This window comes from Parasteatoda tepidariorum, chromosome 4 (genome assembly GCF_982258835.1).
Source record: "Parasteatoda tepidariorum strain Cologne lab strain chromosome 4, Ptep-v5.0, whole genome shotgun sequence".
Classification (NCBI taxonomy): domain Eukaryota; kingdom Metazoa; phylum Arthropoda; class Arachnida; order Araneae; family Theridiidae; genus Parasteatoda; species Parasteatoda tepidariorum.
Window position 1 is genome coordinate 43,874,977 of NC_141758.1, and position 20,056 is coordinate 43,895,032.

The following is a 20,056-nucleotide window of genomic DNA, read 5'->3' on the forward strand; positions in this document are numbered from 1 at the left end:
GAATATAGAGGGGTTCTATAATCAGGGGGGAAGGTGGGCGCACGATGCGCCCACTTAAAGCTTGGGGGGGGGGATTTAGACGAGAGAATTTTTTTCTTTTTAAGTACATAAATAAAAGAAGCAACGTAGCACTATTTCGAACAAGCTAACATGGAAGGGGGAAGTTAGCAAAATTTTTTTTTTTGGGGGGGGGGAATGAATGCGCCCAAGAGCTTTGGGGGGATGGGGGCCACTGTCTATAATATTCTTTGATTATAGGTCGCAGGCTAATATGCGGGGAAGTGAGGAAGTAACAAAAAGATAGTTGGAAACTATCGAGTCCCTAAAGAAGAAAAGATGAAAAAACGGCAAAACCAATTTGATTGCCTAATGATTCTTAGATATAGTTCTACCGATCTCCTTTCAATTTTTTTCTGTTTCACCCGAAAATTAAGTATGCTTCGTTATTTACCCCAACTGGGATTCACGGGTTTTCACAGATAATGTTTCGTTCTCGCTTAAATTTTAATATGCATGAAATTTATTTGCAGCCTCTGTCTATAGTTTTTTTTAAGTATAATTTTAAATATAATTTATTTTCCTTCTTCAGAAGAAGTTAAAAAGCTGAAGCGTAAAAACAACGAATTTTCGAAGAACCATTCTTTTTCAGAAAAGGCTAACATTAACACACACAAGATAATTTTTAAAGCAATAGTATAGGAATTAGAAAAATGTTTTTTCCTCCCCTTTTTTTTTTAAATTTAAATATCTGAATCCAAAAATCAACTCATGTATATGTGACCAATGTGTTTCGTTATTTTCACAGAATTGCAAATGCATGTAAATAATGCTTCTTCGATTCAGGGCATTTTCAGCGTGGACGGAAAAGAAAATCTTTGATGTCAAGCTTTGTGCTCTCGAAATAGTGTTCCAGCACAGTAAAATCAACTAAATCAACATAAACTACAATTCAATTCGTAATCAAATACTTTTAAAGGTAAGTGTAAAGCAAAATGTCAACATAACATCAAGGAATTTTTTTATACAAATTAAACTATTTTACAAAAATTATTTTTGTATTAAGTTTTATGAAAGAAAGAAAAAACATTATTTAAATTGTAAAAGTTTCATTTTCTTCAATAGTCTTTTTTATTTCGGAATGATTTGCTTGTCCGAATATATTAGCAATTGTTTCCACACTTTTTGACAATGTCAGTAAATTCTTCTTTTAAAATGTAAAAAATTCTTAAACGACTTATTTTTCAAGGAAATAAAATTCATCCCTCCCATAATTAAATTTTCTTTTTTGTACATTCCTTTCTATTTTCATTTCATTGCTGTAAGGATTTACTAATTCCATCACTAGATGGCAGCTCTGCATTAAAGTACACTCTACTAAAGGCTCTGTTAGTAGTTTAGAATTGTAAAATTAAATTATCAAAATAATTATTAATAAGTAATTAACTAAGTTAATACATATTTCTAAATCGAGTTAAAAGTTTTATTAACTTTAAAAGTAAAAATACAATTTGTTGTCTATTTTTTATAATTTATTATATTGTTATATTCGAAATCAGAACTAGTACAACTAAGCACTCAACGAAAAAAAAAATGGTAGTAAATTTTTTTAAAACGCCAATAATAAGATAAACCTAAAAAATAGGGTAACCCTGAAAACCGGTTTTTCGTTGCCATCGGAAAGATAGGACCTTCACTTCCTCTTACGGGTTCCTTATATCTACGGCACTAACCTTAACTTTTCTTAAAACAGACTGTTGCCATTCTGAAATGAAATCTTATATTAAAAATAGTATATCAATCAAAATCATCTCACCTCCACTAGTCAGAATTCTCAATAACAACGTGCAGTTGACCGGTGTGATTTTTCGGAATTCTTAACAAATTATTATCTTTCGCAATTTTAAATTGTGTTTCCCCCAAGGACTTGCTTTGAAAGAAATAACTCTTACAATGGCTTTATCTGCAGTTAAAAATTGTCTAGTTTACTCCAAAGCAATTGGTAGCAAATCCTTGTTCTACAAAACAACTAAGTCCCTAATTTCTTATGGTGTGCAAAATAGTAAAGTTTCCAACCGCTCTTTATACAATTTGAGTCATTATAAAAGTGCACGACATTTAAATTCTATGGTTGCCAAAAATGCCCTACCCTACAAATGTATGTGCAGTTACGTACACACCAAGGGTAAGTATGTAAATGAATGATGCAATCATTACAGCAAAATGAAAGACTTTAGTTCATTATATTTTGTTATTAGTAGTGTAATATTAATTGTCGTTATTAAATTTTAATTAAAGCATACATTAATGAAATTTTACTTTTTTTTGTTACAATATTTAATAGTATATATCAAAAGACTTAACAATATTACTCAGGGCATGTATATTATACTACACAACAATATTATTCTCACATACCCTGCAGGGTACTAAATTCCACAAGTTTTACTTTAATATGGATATTTTAAAGATGTTTCCGCCAGGGTTGGCAGGTTTTTGACATGTGACAGTTTTTGACAGTTTAAACCATGGTTTAAACCGTCACGTCAAAAACCTCACTGTCGAAAATGTCAAAAACCTATTTTCATATGTGAAATTTAATTAATACATAAAATTTATATATTTTTTATAAAGGATAGTGTTTCTAAATATGTTCTAGAAAAAATAAATTTAAAATTTTGAAGAAACACTTATATTTTGAATAGTAACCAAAATCTTGTACTTTTGAAAGCTCGCATCTTTTGTAATATTATGTATTCATTTTCATGTGTAATTGACAGGGTTGGGTTTTTGACGTCAAAAAGTGGTTTTTGACATGACAAGGGTATAATACTGGTTTAAACCGTCAAAAATGTCAAAAACTGAAGTTTGCCAAGAAAATATATAAACTTCAAAACTACCAACAGTTGCCATGCATTATATTGAAATTTAATTATACTATAGGTAATCAGCAGGTTTTAAAATATTTTTTAATTAAAATTAAGGTAAAATAACAGATTTAAAATCTCAGATATTTATATTCAAATGCATGTGCAGAAAAATTTTGCACAAAAATTGTTTAAATATTTATATTTAAAAAAAAAAAATTTTCTCTTTTTGATACTTAAGAAAATTAAAAGTTTATTACTATGCATTTTTGACATATAAGGAACATATAACTAATATTTATAAGGAACTTACAAGTTATGTTGTATAAATACAAACTTGATATAAAATTCAAGTGTATAGAATTTTTTTTTTAATGTTATACCGAATATCTTTATTATCCAGTATGTTAATTTGAATTTAAAAGTAGTTATATTTATGAATAATGATAAATATAATTCATATTGTTTATTATATTTATTTATAATTATTACACTTATCATTTTAAAACAATTTTTATCTCTTAATTTTTTTTTCTCCACTTGTATTAAGAATACAAATAATGCATATCTTGAAAGCAGGAAGTAATTATTCAACAGCTGAATATTTAGATATTCAACAAAACTATATCGTATTCAGCAAAATGAAATTCACAAGTATTTGGATAAACTAAATTTTCAGCATAGTAAATGAATAGGCTGAATATACTGTAAATCGACACTAACTACTCTGTGTATTTAACAGAAAGCACTTAAATTTGTATTGTCTTATGTTAAAAAGATTATTAAGAAGATTTAAAAGAATATTAAAAAGATTTTTCTTTAAAAGAAGATGTCTAATGTACAAAACTGCTAATGTTTATCTTTAAAAATGTCTAATTTTTAGTATAATCTATACTATACACTAAATTTGGTTATAAATAAATTTCTTAATAATATCACTGCAGATTTTCAATAACACATGAAAATGAATACATAATATTACAAAAGATGTGAGTTTTCAAAAGTACAAGATTTTGGTTACTATTCAAAATATAAGTGTTTCTTCAAAATTTTAAATTTATTTTTTCTAGAACATATTTAGAAACACTATCCTTTAAAAAATATATAAATTTTATGTATTAATTAAATTTCACATATGAATATAGGTTTTTGACATTTTCGACATTTTTGACAGTGAGGTTTTTGACGTGACGGTTTAAACCATGGTTTAAACTGTCACATGTCAAAAACCTGCCAACCCTGGTAATTGAAAATCTGCAGTGATATTATTCAGAAATTTATTTATAACCAAATTTAGTGTATAGTATAGATTATACTAAAAATTAGACATTTTTAAAGATAAACATTAGCAGTTTTGCACATTAGACATCTTTTAAAGAAAAATCTTTTTAATATTCTTTTAAATCTTCTTAATAATCTTCTTAACATAAGACAATACAAATTTAAGTGCTTTCTGTTAAATACACAGAGTAGTTAGTGTCGATTTACAGTATATTCAGCCTATTCATTTACTATGCTGAAAATTTAGTTTATCCAAATACTTGTGAATTTCATTTTGCTGAATACTATATACATAGTTTTGTTGAATATCTAAATATTCAGCTGTTGAATAATTACTTCTTGCTTATGCATTATTTGTATTCTTAATACAAGTGGGGGAAAAAATTAAGAGGTAAAAATTGTTTTAAAATGATAAGTGTAATAATTATAAATAAATATAATAAACAATATGAATTATATTTATCATTATTCACAAATATAACTACTTTTAAATTCAAATTAACAATCTGGATAATAAAGATATTCGGTATAACATTAAATTTTTTTTTCATACACTTGTATCAAGTTTGTATTTATACAACATAACTTGTAAGTTCCTTATAAATATTAGTTATATGTTCCTTATATGTCAAAAATGCATAGTAATAAACTTTTAATTTTCTTAAGTATCAAAAAAAAATTATTTTTTTCAAAATATAAATATTTAAAAAAATTTTGTGCAAAATTTTTCTGCACATGCATTTGAATATAAATTTCTGAGATTTTAAATCTGTTATTTTATCCTAATTTTAATTAAAAAATATTTTAAAACCTGCTGATTACCTATAGTATAATTAAATTTCAATATAATGCATGGCAACTGTTGGTAGTTTTGAAGTTTATATATTTTTTTGGCAAACTTTAGTTTTTGACATTTTTGACGGGTTTTTGACGGTTTAAACCAGTATTATACCCTTGTCATGTCAAAAACCACTTTTTGACGTCAAAAACCCAACCCTGGTTTCCGCATTTAGAAGTTTCATTTGGGCATATATTTTGTAAATTAACATGCTCGGTAGTATGTGTAAAAGTCTTGGTATATAAAAAGTTTTCTTCGTCACTTTTTTTAATACTTTGTATTTTTGTTTCTAAAGTATTTTTTGCCATATCATTAGGGTAGGTTTTCATATCTGTGGCCGAATAATCGCAAACTCTGGGTAATGGCTTGCTGGGACTTCCAAACTTATTTTTGAACAAAAAAATTTGAAGTTTAAAATGTATCTGGCAATTGCAACCTGGATGTTTCACCCAACCGCAGACCCATAAATACACAGGTGTTTTTTTTTTTTTTTGGTTTAATCAAGACTCTAATGGGTACTATTAAGGGATCTACCTTTATATATTTTATTAATTGTCTTATAAATATAATTATATAAGTATACATAATCCTACTATTTAAACTGTAAATTTAGATAAATATGCGTGTAACATTGAATTAATGAAACAATATTTCTTGCCTCAACGTTAAGGCAAATCACTTGTTTTGTAAACAACATGAGCTTTCGAAATGTTATTTGTTTTGTATTAAATAGGTGCAGAGTAATGGTTTTAATAACATTGTCTTTCTTTTTTCTCCTTAATGAATAAGTTTTCAAATACAAATAAAATAAGTATTATAATAAAAGATTTAATTTTATATTAATTTAAGAGCTTTTAATTCATTATTTAATTTTCCTTTGAAAATATTGGCCCTGTAATAGCTAATTTGCATATTTATATGCCTGGTGGCAAAGGTACTTCTTATGGAAATAATTTCTGAATTCTAAATTTATGATAGCTACTTTGCCATGTTTCATCGCTCGAATAGGGCGTTGCTCCAAACTTTTTTCTGATAGCGGAACAAACTTTGTTGGAGCAAAACAGGAGTTAAGTTAGCTCATAATCGAAATGAAAGTCTCATTAGATTTTTACGGAAATAAAATATTACGTTGGAATCAACACTTCCCAGAGCTCCCAAATTTTGGGGGTGAAATTGTTCAAGTATTTAAGACAAATTGCATGTCATTCTGCATTCAGTTATGAGAAATTCCTAGCAATATTAAATCAAAAGGTCTATATTAAATTCTCAGCCTTTCTTCAGATCTGGAGATATTAACTCTTCATTTCATTATTCATAAGTCTTTTACTGCATTTGCTGAGCCATTTCTAACAGAGGTATCCAATAATCGAGTGAGTTTATGGCAAAGGACAACGAAATTTGTGCTGATAATTTGAAAAAAATGGAGTTTAAGTTATCTCAACAATTAGCAACAACGAACTAAATGGTTATTCCAAATAAAAAATATCATAATTGGGGATATGGCATTAATAAGGGAAGACAATTTGAACAAATGAATGTTAGGTAGAATAGTTAAAACGTACCCGGGCAAGGACAACAGTGTTCATCCTGTCAATCAGGAATATTAGAAAGCACTGCTTCCAAATTGTCCGTACTGTCATTGGAAGCTTAATCATATTAGACGTGTAACTTTTAGTTGTATGTTGTTTTTTGTTATTGCTCTATGTTAGTGTTTCGATTTGAATTTTGGTAAGTACTTTGAGATGTGCAGTTAAGAATTGTACTCTGTAAAATTTTGTTAAAATTTGTAATTATGTTTCATTTCATTTCAATTAATAGTTTTGAATGTGCATGTGCATTGAAACGCGATGTAACATGTTCAGACTCACTGTACATGCCGAACCAACTTTCGATGCTCATAGTCACGTGATGTCGTTATGGTTATTGAAGCAGTTGTAATAAAATCTCGATGCTAGCTGGTGTTTGTTGTTGTTTCATTAGTAATTTCCAACAACTTTTGGCAATATCTACTAAAGGAATAAGTATATTAAATCTAACTAGATTAGTGCGAAACAGAATTAAACATACTCACATAAAAATGAGAAATGATAGTATTTTATATTGATTTAGCCTAAAAATAATTTCCACTACCTACAGTAATCTGAATCTCCTCATTTTTGTTACTGCTACCTCTTCTCTTAATATGAAATCACAGCATTTTTTTTTTTTTTTTTTTTTTTGAATAAAAAGTAAAGCTAGATTTTTACATAAAGGGCAAGGAGTGTGCATTTACCTCTGTGAAAGAGTAGGCAGGATGAGTCACCCTTCTAAAACCTCTTCGGAAGAACACTGTATTCTGTTTTTAAAAGCTTGATCATATTAACTTTTAACTGACTATATTTTTTTCCTTTTAGGTGATCAAGAGCTGGCTGCATTTTTGACGGATGAAATAAAAAATGAAAAACAAACCCATGCTTCTGATGTTTTGCCAAAGCTCGAAGGATATGAATGCAACTTGAATGGTTCTGATGTCGAACTAACAAAAAAATTGAATGGAGAGACGTGAGTAAATTTTTGGAGTTTTGTTAAGAATTTTACTGTTTGGGGAGAAAGCCTAAGAGATTCTTGTTTTTCATCTGAGTGTGATAGGTATGAACTCAATAATTAAAAAGGCAAATTGTCACCAACTTGCTTATGAGAGTTTTCGCTCTCTGCCCTTATTGCTCACATTGCACAAGAATTGTTTAATAAAAACCTAAGATTTTGCATACTTTTTAGAGCTATGTTTCAGAAAGGTACTGATATATCTATGCTTGTTCATTTGTCTTTGAGTTGTTTTACGTCAAAGTTCTAGAAATGTTTAATTTTTTATGCACCAGGTGATGGTTTGGGAAAAATTATTAGTTTGATAGTTAGGATTTTCTTAGACTGGACCTCTTATGCTTAAAGATTAGCACTGTTTAATTTTATTTAAATTATGAATTAGTTTATTTGCCAACTGAATTACATTTTTTGTTTATTTCTTATTATTGAAAATTCTGTGGCATGATGCTAGTCATAAATTAATGAAACTTGCACTATACTTAAAAGATTTAAAATGTTTAACTAGTTTAAATTTCTCACAGAAGGTAATACCTCTGCTTTTTACTTAAATCTTCTAAATGCTGTTAATGAAGAAAGTCTACACTCACAGTCACACTGCTCCTAATTTCTTTTTTTCTTTTTTTTTTTCTGCTTCTGAATGTGCCATTTCAATTAACAAATTTAAGAGAATAATTTTATTTATTTTATGAAAATCTTTTACTAGAAGAAAAGGGGAAACTATGCCTATTAATGTGAGTGCTAGTATTCAGGAAATGAAATACAAAGTGTGTATTAAAAGAAAGGGGATTGTTTGGAAAAACTGTAAACCTTTCCTTTTTTTCTTTTCTTTTTTTTTTTTCTTTTTTTGAAGAGAAGGACTTGGATCAGGATTGGAACAAACATTTTATTATTAAACTTTCCTTTCTTTAAAATTTTTTATTGCCATTTTATGCCTCATTTCATCTATAGCCAGTCATATGCACAGTCACCGATATCATACATGGCAGGTGTATTTCACACCTGGTCTAATTATGCAGTTATTGGACTCCGAGATGTACATGATATAAAGTTACAATACTGCTAGAAGGATCCTATTGCAGCTCCTATGCTATTAATAGTTACTTTATATCGTGTGCTTTTTCTTGCACATATAGTCACCGATTTTTAATTCTAATAGAAGATGCAAGGTTACCACTCTTCACTCCTGAGGACTGAAATCAGTCTTGAGAAAATATCAGTGGGTTGAAATCTATCCAAAAATTAATGTTTATTTCCTATTTATTTTGAAAACTAATTTTTTAAAAATAATAAAATTTTCTTTTTCCCTTTTTTGTGGATTTCCGCAAATTTATATTCAGACAATATTTTCTCAGAGATCTCCGAAATTTATTTTAAGTTTGCAAAATCTCATTAACGCATATCATAGTATAAATCTCATTCAATATTAAATGTTGCCTTTTTTTCTTTATTTTTGTAAGCTTGTGAATAATGAAAGAAATTGGACACTGAGAAAGAGATATTTAAAGCAGTGGATTACACTAAACATACAATGGATTTTTCCTAAAAATAGTCTTGTAAGTGTATGTTATACCAAAATATTGCCTGCGTTTGTTTGTAAATTGTCCTAATTTTGAAAATTTTAGAAAATTTTTTTTTGTCCTAATTATCTTTGCTTGCATTGGTCTCTAAGCTCTACAGCTTTTTTCCTCATCAGTATAAACCGAAAGCTATGGTGTACAAAAACTTTCATACTTGTCTTCGGATTTAGAGCTTAACAGAGAATAATTGTGCAGCGGAGTAAAGATTCATTGCTGGATTTCTGATTATGTAAAAAGTATTTTCATGTAGTTAATAGAATTACTCATCATTTTTTATATTTTAGCATTACCATTACTGCTAATGTAAATGATTCTGTTGATGCTGAAGAAACTGCAATGGATCCCAATGAGTCTAAAGAACCACAAGATGCAGAGGTTTGTACTTCCTGTATTTTCTTATTAAAAGATTTATTCAAATCAGTATACGAGGACTTAATCGTTCTTCCTGGTCTAAAAACAAGGAGCAGGGATTTGTGGATTTTCGTGGATCAAAAACTTATATTCCGACAAAATTTCCTTGGAGCTCTGCAATTTAAATTTGAAAACTTACGCTAGATCTCAGTGGCGAGACATTTATCTGCATGTGTTTCTGTCACCAAATGGCAAAAATACATCTATTTGGTACTTATGGTTTGGCAGATTTTGCCATTTTGAATATTTAAAACTGTGTGGGATCCACTGATATTGCGATTCATGTTCGTGCAATTTTAATATCAATAATAAATTTTTGTATTGACTTGATTTATCACTTCTATGTCGCGATTCGTATTCCGGGATATAAAAATTTATATGTGGTTTAAAAGCTACGCATTGTGGTTCATGTTCATGAAATTTAAAAATCCCATATAGCGATCTGTATTTTTTATTATTCGCGTGATTTTAAAATCCAATATTGCCAATCACATTCAAGTCAAGTAAAATCTAATATCACAGTTTCTATTTGTAATTTTGAAATATCAGGATTTTTGTGAAACCTAAGTTTTTTCTAACGTTAATTACTCTGAAAGTGAGATATTCTTCATCGGTAAGTTAATTATGAATCTTAATTTTAAAAATCATGTTAAAATGGAACATGTATGTTATAAAAGTTGGTATCTAGTTTTTGCTCATAAGGTTATTTATAGTTTTTCTCATTGAGACATTGGAATTGTTATTAGTGTATTTTTGTGGTGATTTTAGATATTACAAGTTTAATTTTTTAAAATACTTTATATGCACTAAACAAATCTTTTAAAATGTTAACCAGCTAATGTAATTGTTGATACATAGCTGCTAACTCTACTGGATTTTTCCAGTTTCTTCTGGTCTACTGGTTTTTGTACATTTCAGAAAATTCCCTAAAATTGAATATTAATTATCCTACAAAAATCCCTATTGAAATGGAAAATTTTGTTCGGATTATTGCTTTCCAGAATATTAAAATAAGTATTACTATTACATAAGGAAGTGAACCTCATTTATAGAAATCAGTTAAAAACTTTTGTTGTTCTAAAGTGTTAAATTTATTTTTATTCAGAACTCTCTTTTTATCCCTTATATTTCCAATGTGTAAAATATTTAGTTCATTATGCAACAATTAACATGAAATTTATGTTTTGTAAAATCTATATTTTATCCTATTGATATTGATTATTATTTCATTTATAATGGAGAATTCAGTTGAATAAAAATGTACGATTATAAATTCTTAGGATTATTGAATCAATCTTATTGTGTTACGATCTATTATTACAAATATTTGATTATGAAAATTAGTTTGCCATTTGTAATTTTCAATACAATGCAGAGTTTGCTGTGGTTATGATCAATATTTGATTTGTCAACATTAGGACTGGGCGATATTAGAAATTATATATCGTGATATATCGTCAGTTTTGCATCGCGATATAGCGATGTATCGCGATATAGTATTTTTGAATTTCATTTACTTTAAGGCACAGAAAGTCAGATTTCTATCAAGACTTCATACGCATATTGATTTAAATAAATTTATAAATTTGAAAATATATATGTTTTGCTAAAGAAAGATATTAAATAAATTGACTAAGATGTACAAATCTTACTTAAAATATTTATTGAAAAAATGTGTGTAGATACAGAATGAAATATTTGCACTTCTTTATCGTTTATAAGGTATAAGCAGTCTTAATTTAAGTTAACCCCTAAAACACCCTTAATGAAAAAAATATTGTTATTAAACAAAAGCTGATTTTAAAATTTCAAAATATATTTTAATTAAAATAAAAGTTAGATTGACTAAAAGCCGAAGTTTAAAATTAAAAATGTTCGAATTTTAAACTAAAAAGTAAACATAAGATTTGTAATAATTTCTTAAAATTTTCGTTCTCTGAAAGATTTCTCAGTTTAAAAATAAAAAGGGAATTTTATAAAGATATCTAGCTGAAATTATTGAAAGAAAATTTAAAAAATTAAAAAAAAAGCTTGCTAAGAAATTTATTTTACACTTAAAACAAAATGTTAAAAATATTTTTTTTTTTTTTAAAAAGAAACTTTTTTTTAACAAATCAATATTTGCTTGTACTATTATGCGTAAATAATTACAGAATTATTATGTTCGATCGTAATGTTCAAATTCTTAATGAAGAAGTAAACACAAGTTTTGTTATATTTTCTAAAAATGATCACGCAAATAGCAAAAGATTTCTTAGTTTAAAAATAAAAAAATAAATAAAAGTGAAATTTATCAATATATTTACCTAACAGCATAGGAACAAAATTTAAAAAATAAGTTCGTTAAAAAATTTTTTGTATGCTTAAAACAAAGAGCTAAATAAATTTTAGAAAAAAAAATGCTTCTTAAACACTATTTTTATTATTATTTCATATAAATAATTAAATTAAATTAAATAATGACCGAATTATGAACGAAAAACAAAGTAAGGCGAAGTTTCTTAATTAAAATCTCAAAAATAAAAACAAAAGAATTGTGATATTCGGTAATATATTTAGCTAATTAATTAATAATATAAAATGAAAACTAAAAAAAAATTGTGATTTTACTCTCTAATAAAACGAAGTAGTAATTGATAATAAAAAAAAAAAGAAATGAATAAATTTCGCAAACTTTTCAAATTCTTTTGAACAAATAAAGTTTATTGACTTATGTCCAAAAAATAAGTTTTGTTTTAACTTTATTTCTAAAAATAAAAACAACTCAAGATTTATAAATTTAAAATCAGTAATAGAAGCCCAATAAATTATTAGAAGTTTTATCCGAAAGGTTTTTAATAAATTAAAAGAAAGTAAAAAAATAACCTAACAAATTTATTTACTTTGTAATTTAATTCCTTATGGGTGCCTTAAATTAGATTTCCGATAATTTTCACATTTAAAAATATAAAAAAAGTTTTGTCAGAAAATAAATAAAAAACTTACCTAATTAATGAAGAAACTTTTCTTTATAAATTCTTTTCAATAATAGATTGCGTTCAGAACAAGGTTACGACAGCGATCACGAAGTTAATCCCATTGAAAATAATCTACAAGAAACGATTTCAAATCGCGAAGTTGCGAAAACGAACATGTGATATAACGATATAAGGTCTCAAAAGTGATTCTGATTCTACCGCTCATCAGTCAAGGCCGTCTCAACATAACGAAACAATATCGTCTTCCACAGCGCGAGTTGGCATCGGAACGTAAGAGAAAGTCCTTGCGTGTATCGCTATATCGCTATATCGTTATATCGTCTTTTTCACTCGAACGGCTTAAATCAGATTTCTGATGCATCGCTTGGAATGAAAGTCGCTGTATCGGTTTGCCGATATAGGCGTTAAATCGATATGTCGCGATATATCGATTTATAGCCCAGTCCTAGTCAACATTTTTGAAATAGTTTTTGTGTGGAAAAATTAAAACTATTGCTCTTTCATTCCCTATACAAATTAAGTATAATTTTTTGTCGCGTATGATGAAAGAAGCTTATAACTACATTTAATTGATAGGTTTGTCTGATATTTTTTTGTCGAAGCTAGTAGAATTTACAATTTTTTGTATAAAATTTTTGTTTGTAGATGAAATCAAAACCTGACTTTACCATTTCCATTTTGAAAGGCAAAAAGACTTTAAGGTTTGAATGCTCTTATTCTCATGATCTACCTGAAGAAGATGCTGAAGCATATAGTGAGTACAAGAAGTCTTACTTAATAAAACATTATTCATTTCTTTTTGTATTATAAGTTTAAATATTTTTTAAATCATATGTCACTAAATTTTCTGTTGTTTTTTTTTTGTGCAAGTTTTCTTATGAAATATCAACTTCAAATTATCTATGGTAATTAAAGTGTACATTTTGTGATATTTTTTGTGCAGTCTGGGCTTGTTGAAACTGGACATTGTTTGTATAAAGGTTAAAGATATTGGGAAAAGTACCACATATGACAGTTTTTTCATTCATTTTGAAAGAGTTAAAATTAAGAGCTTTCACGTGATTAAGGTAATAAAAGCAAATGCATGTGTTAGGATGTTGTGTAGCCCCATTCAGTCAATGGTGCCATGTTCTCTAAAGCAGCTGAGAATCCCATTATATTTTTAAGATGCCCAATCTTAAGCACCATATACATTTGAGCCTCTTTTATCAGGAATAGCTCAGTATAAAAGTATGGTTGTTGGATAAAGTTTCAATATCATAAATCTTAAGCTTTAATCATGACAAAGCCAAAAATGTTTGTATCTGGGAGTGATTAATATTTTTGGGACTGAGGTTTTTTTTCTTCTTCTAAACATAACATCTGATCAGAACATTCTTATCTGCCTTTCATATCGATAAGTTTAAGCCTTTTACTTTAAATTTGAGCTTTGTTTCGATTTTTTTATTGCTGAAATCTGATTCTTGATATTGATATCTGATTGTTTTTTGTTGGCTTTACCTTATTTTATTTCATATTATATTGAAGTTAAAGTGGTAAAACTTAAATATTCATCTGTATCTTTCTCAACTTTTAACCATTTTCAGATATCTTTATATTTATACTCCTTTGTTATTGCACCTGTAATAGTTTTTCTTTTGCGATTGCGCAATCACAGTGACCACAGCAATCAATTGTACAGATGTAGTAATAAGCCCAATCTTCAACTGATAAATGTCATTCTGCTTGTAGTTATATAGGCTGGCTTAAGAATTTTCTGCGAAGATATTCGCATGGTATGTGCTACGAATTTCACATTATTGTTTTTGTTTAGATTGTGTGAATCGAGAGCATTACTTCAGACATTTTATATTTACTCCTTGTGAGTGAATAATGTAAGCTCATGTGAATTTTATAAAGCTTATTATTAGAAAATGTTTTTAATCACTTTAACAAGTAAATGTCGTTATTCTGACTTATTGAAATTTTTAAAAAAGTTTTTCAGTTTTATTAAAATCTATGATATTTTTTTACAACTTTCTGAAACGAGAAAGATATATTATTTCCCGGTTTAAAGTACACATAATCAAATGACAGTTTTGTGTTGCACATTGAGATACGTTGGTATCTATGCATCTAAAACAAACTAAGTTAGGGTTGCAGCAATAAGTCTTTAGTTAACTAATCAGATTATTGCATTAAAATTTGCTTATAAATTTTAACAATATAAAACTTTCTATCAACAGATGATTCTTTCCAAATTGCTGAAATTGCATTATTTGAAGGAGAAAGTAATGAGTCTACATACTGCGTATCTGGAGACATTATGGATGGTGTAAGTATTTAGCTTAACTATTTACTCTTAGGTTGAGTCTGTTCCCTGGCATAGTTATTGGAGCCCTGCTCCAAACTATTCTGGCGATGCTGTTTGAAGGCGGACTAAAAAATTAATTCACTTTTCGTCTTAAGAGACCAGTGAAGATGTTCTCTTTCTGTTATAAATAAACGATATTGTGTAGAATTCAACACTTTGAAAACGAACTTTTCATAATATTACAAAATATTTTCTATTGCTGTAAGCAAAATATTTCCTTTTATAAGAATTTAGGGCATTTAAACTTGAATGATCAAACCATATTCACTTGGAAAATTCTCTATGTTGGTAAAAATCGTGAATAATGTATTATTCTTTAAGGTTTTGTAATTTAATTTTCAGGAACAAATATTTAAAATAGTGATTTTTCTGAAAACTACAAGTTTAATAAAATAAAAAAAATCCAGCTGTTAAACGTTTGACGATAATTGAACGTCAAATGCAGGGATGAGATTTTTCCGCCTTTTTCACATTTATCTCTTAAATTTCAGCCTTTTTATCAAAAATTCAGATTTTCTAAAATTCAGATAAATCTCAGATTTTCTTCACTGATTTTCAAAGAGAAGCAGAACATTTAAACTACATAGCTACCAATCCTTTCTCATTTTTACCTATTTTCTCCCCCTTTTACACGCAGCAGATAAGATTTTCCGAATTTTTTACCCGCCCTCCAGATAGATCCGATTTTCATAGTTCAAACGACGCTGCTTCTGACAAGCCTTTTAGAGGTCCCAAGCCTGGAATCTGCTAATATCTTGATTCTTATTCACACGATTTTAATATCAAGCATAGCTTTTCATATTTGCGTGTTGCGATTCTTATTCACGCGATTTGAATATTGTACGTTGTGATTCTTATTTACGAGATTTAAAGATCCGATATTATGATTCATATTTACGTCTTTTTAAAAACCTATGTGGCGATTTGTATTCACCAGGGCTGATTGTGCTCCGGAAAAAATCCGGATTTCCGGAATTTTTGCTAACAGTGATCCGGAAGTTTCCGGAGAACGAAGGTTCAGGCTTTTCAAAAAATCATTGATCACAGAAGTTTCCGGAAATCAAATTTTCAAAGGTGGAACTTAAAAACACAGTTTATTTTATTTGTTTGTCAGGGAGAGCCGGAGAGATACTTTATAAGCTTATATTCATGATTAATATTCACTTTTATATCAGTAAATAGTTGTTATAATCATAAGCTCAAGAAAGAAAGACATATTTGTAAATTTTAATTACTTCTCCAGGTCATCGTAGGTATGTGTAAATGGTATTGGTATGTGTAAAATTTTAAATATATTTTAAGTAAACTAAGGAATATTGAGAAAAAGGAAAAAAAACCTTGTTTAAATGTTTTTCAATTTAAGCCTTTTTTTTTTAACTCAAGAAATTTTCCGGAATTTTGACTTTGGCTCACAATCACCCCTGATTCACGCAAGTTTAAAATTCAATGTGTTGATTTGCTCATGCGGTTTATAATATCAAACATTGATTTTCGTATTTATACGTGATTTTAAAATAAGGCATTGGGATTCGCATTCACGCATTCTAAAAGTTATGCATCATAATTCTTATTTATGCAATCTAAAAATTACGGATCATGATTCGTATTTACCCTATCTAAAAATTATGAATCGTGATTTGTATTTACGCGTTTAAGAAATTCTATATCCCAGTTTGTATTTTTTCATTTTCAAAATCGTATGTCTAGTTTCATATTCATGTGATTTCAAAATCCATAATTGTTATTCATATTCAAGCAATTTTGAGATCAACTATCGCGATTCTTGTTAGAAGTAAATTTTTTTTTAATTAGTTACTATAAAGGCGACTGTTTTTCTAACGACGATTATTAGTATATGTAAGTGTTACAACATCAGAGAAACTAGAAGGGAATATATTCAAAACTTACATTCTGTGCTTGCAAAGAAGAAAAAATAGGATTTGTCACAAGATGTTTGAAGATGGACTAACGACTAAATATAGCAAACATAAAAGATATAGTAAACAAAAGCAATCACTTAAAAAGGGATTTAATTTTTAAAAAATTTGGGGGGAAAAAGAGTTAATTAACTCATCATCAAAATTTTATTTATAATTGCTGTTATTTATGCTATAAAATTCAAAATTCTTATCAAATGAAAAACAATTATCTAAACAGTTGCTGATTGACATGTAATTTTTCAAACTAAAATAGCAATTTTTGTATGTTAAGGAATTACTATATATTTCTACATTACTGTTATTGATATGTTTCAGAGGGCTGTAGTTAGATTAGACTATAATGTTAACATAATGATTCGATCCATTGTTAAAGTTTTTTTTTTCCAATATAATTTAAAAAGTAATATTACTGATATATTTGCTATAAATCACATAACAGTATTTATTAAAAGAAATGAAATATTAATGTATATTCTTAGTAGTTTTGATTTGCTAAACCAGGTAGTTTCTCAAGTAGTAATTGTCTCTTATGTGAACTGAGGAAAAATATAATTTCCAGCTTTATTTTTTCAATTGGTAATTTTTTTTTCTCTAAATGTTAAGTATCAATGTAATCATTTTTATAATAATAGATTAGTACACAATTGTATGTCAACACATTATTTATTACCTTAAACTGTCTGGAATTTATTATTAAAGGGTTGCGCTTGCGTAAAATTTACTATCGTGGAAATTCAGCTTTTTTGCGTTTTGGCTAATCTCATCCCTGCAAATGATGAATTTCTCAAAAGTTGAAGGATTTCGTAGCTGTCTCCAATAGCTTCTAGTTGCAGGACACAAATTATAAAGCTGCTCTTTAAAGGCCGTGTAGTTATATAAAATGCTTTTTTATTGAATAATATGCTATTTTTTTAAAGCTTTATTCTTCAGCCAGTGCATTCTTTGCTAATGTTTTGTGCATTAAACAGTTACAATAAAACAGTTTTGATACTTTTTTTTAATTTGGAAACTTTTTCCAGCAATACATTGTTTTTGCATATAAAAATGTGTGACAAAGATTTTCGGCGAATTAGAAATTTTTTTATTTAAGCCTCCCCGTCCTTCTTCATTGCAAGATAGAACAAAATTTAAAATAGCTTTCATTTGTATTAAAGACATATAACATCCTTTCATCATACTAATCCCAGATATCTAAAAGAAAGAAGTGTTTCGTGTATACTAATGTTCGAAGTAACTAGCTTTGACCAGTTTTTTCCCTGTCAAATCTGATTTCTATTTTGTTTTATGAGTTTACTACTTTTTTAAACTAAATAAATTTCAAGCTAAATTTCTTAATTGGCTGATTTTCCTCATTACCTCTTGAATTCTGTATAATATAGTACAAAGGCCATTTAAATTTTATGAATTAAAAACTGCTGGCTCATGATGAATTGAATATGGTTTCAGGGTTCTTATTGTAGTAATTCACATTTTTTGCATAATATATTTAAATACAACATTTCTAATGCAATCTTAGTTTAGTAGTAGTTAGACCTAGTAAATGTTTATCCTTTTTTATAAAAAATGACGGCTGTATCCCATAAGAAAGAAAACAATTTGTGCTGAAACTTGTAAAATGTATTTCTCTTGTCTTGTTGTAGTATTTAGTTAGTTGATATAAGTAATGTCACATTTTCTAAGGATTTATGATGAAAATGAAGTGACATTTATTGTATTAAAGAGACATTATTTGCAATTAGATAGGTGGAAATTTTTATTTTTGAGAAAAATTATCTTTTTTTATGTAAATAATAAATTGAAATATCCTTTTTTTTTTTACGTATGGTGAATCTGGTTTAAATGAGTAGGTCTCTAAATTAATTTGAATCAGATTATAAAAAAAGAATAATAATCATTGTAAAACTTATATTCAGAAGAAGTTGCAGAGCTCGAATTACAAAATTAAAATATATGGATTACCCAAATTACAATAAAAGTGGAAGAATAATTTTAGATTGATGTTAATCAGGACATGTAATGAGAGATAAATTTCCCCACGACCTACCAAATAACAACCAAATTCAAAAAGTATTCAATCCACACAGCAAAAATTCATTAAAGATACATTTTTGACAAAGGACTGCCAAAAGTCCCGTTTCAGCTAGTGTCTGTCCTACGATATCTAATGGTGATGTTTAAATTGTCTAGCAAAAAGTTTGTTAGTAATTAAAAGCCTAATATGTTGAGGTTTAAAGTGGTTGAAAGAAAGGTTAAACATAGATTTTGATACAAAGAAGTGGGATAAAGTATGAATATAAATTTATGATATAAAGGGAATTTGAAAGCTAAAAAATATGTAATGCCTTTAATGGTATGACAACCAAGATTATTAATCTATCAGTCATGGAACTGTCAGTTGTGCAAACAACAATATGGCCAGATGCATTCTTTATCTATGTCCTTGGTGTTTTCATTTTACATTTATTTTGTGTTTAATTCTACTTTTCTTTAACCCTTTAGTTGTAAGGTTTATAAGGCAAATTTGTGCAAGTTTTTTTTTTTTTTTTATCAAGTATTACTTTTCTATGTCAGTTTATTGTGTAGGGAAGCTCGTTGCAAATTTGTAACAAGATTATTATTTTTATTTTAGTATCTTTATGATTTATTGATGAATTACCTAGAAGAAAGGGGCATCTCCAATGAATTTGCTGACCAATTGATCGCTTTCTTCACACAATATGAACATCAATTGTACGTTAACTTTCTGCAGGGAATGAAGACGTTCGTAGAAAAGTAAACAGATGTTAAGACATTTCCCTACAAGTCATCATGTTAATCATTACAACCATTTAGATCTATTTGTGTTTCTAGTTGTTTCAAATAGATTTGTATACAGTTCTTTGTAATAAACTTCTAATATCACACTTCAATAGTTGCCTTGTTTTTATGGTTAGTCTTTCTAGCTCTATGTATGTTATCACATATTTCTTAACAAAAGCATCAGTTTTTTTTTGTTATTATAATAAAAGTTTATTAGTTATAAACTGCTTGCATTAGTCAGGGATGATGTGATGAATTTCTGCTTTGCAATTCATCCACACCTCCCACTCCAAAATAATTTTTCTTAATTATTTCCAAGATTTTTGAAAAATTTATCTGTGTTGGTAAAAAATTTATCTGTGTTGGTCATATTTATTCTGATTATGCTTATTGGCACTGGTTTATCAGAGTTAATCTCTGCAGTTATTTCAC

The 20,056-nt window shown here is 27.9% G+C and overlaps 1 protein-coding gene across 1 annotated transcript; it reads left to right on the forward strand.

Annotated features, from left to right (window-relative positions):
• Positions 1-1,732: 1,732 nt before the first annotated feature.
• P32 (complement C1q binding protein P32) lies at positions 1,733-19,734 on the forward strand. The gene is made up of 6 exons (XM_016068032.5): positions 1,733-2,182; positions 7,377-7,524; positions 9,428-9,518; positions 13,178-13,286; positions 14,758-14,846; positions 19,455-19,734. Exons 1-6 carry the CDS (start codon positions 1,951-1,953, stop codon positions 19,599-19,601), a joined length of 816 nt encoding a protein of 271 aa, XP_015923518.1. The 5' UTR covers positions 1,733-1,950; the 3' UTR covers positions 19,602-19,734.
• The last annotated feature ends 322 nt before the right edge of the window (positions 19,735-20,056 follow it).

Excerpts from the sequence above, each read along its gene's own strand:
- P32 (XM_016068032.5), top strand. The coding sequence starts at position 1,951 with ATGGCTTTATCTGCAGTTAAAAATTGTCTAGTTTACTCCAAAGCAATT. Across the intron at positions 2,183-7,376 it reads CAGTTACGTACACACCAAGG|GTGATCAAGAGCTGGCTGCA; the intron begins GTAAGTATGTAA and ends TTTTCCTTTTAG. Across the intron at positions 14,847-19,454 it reads CTGGAGACATTATGGATGGT|TATCTTTATGATTTATTGAT; the intron begins GTAAGTATTTAG and ends TTTTTATTTTAG.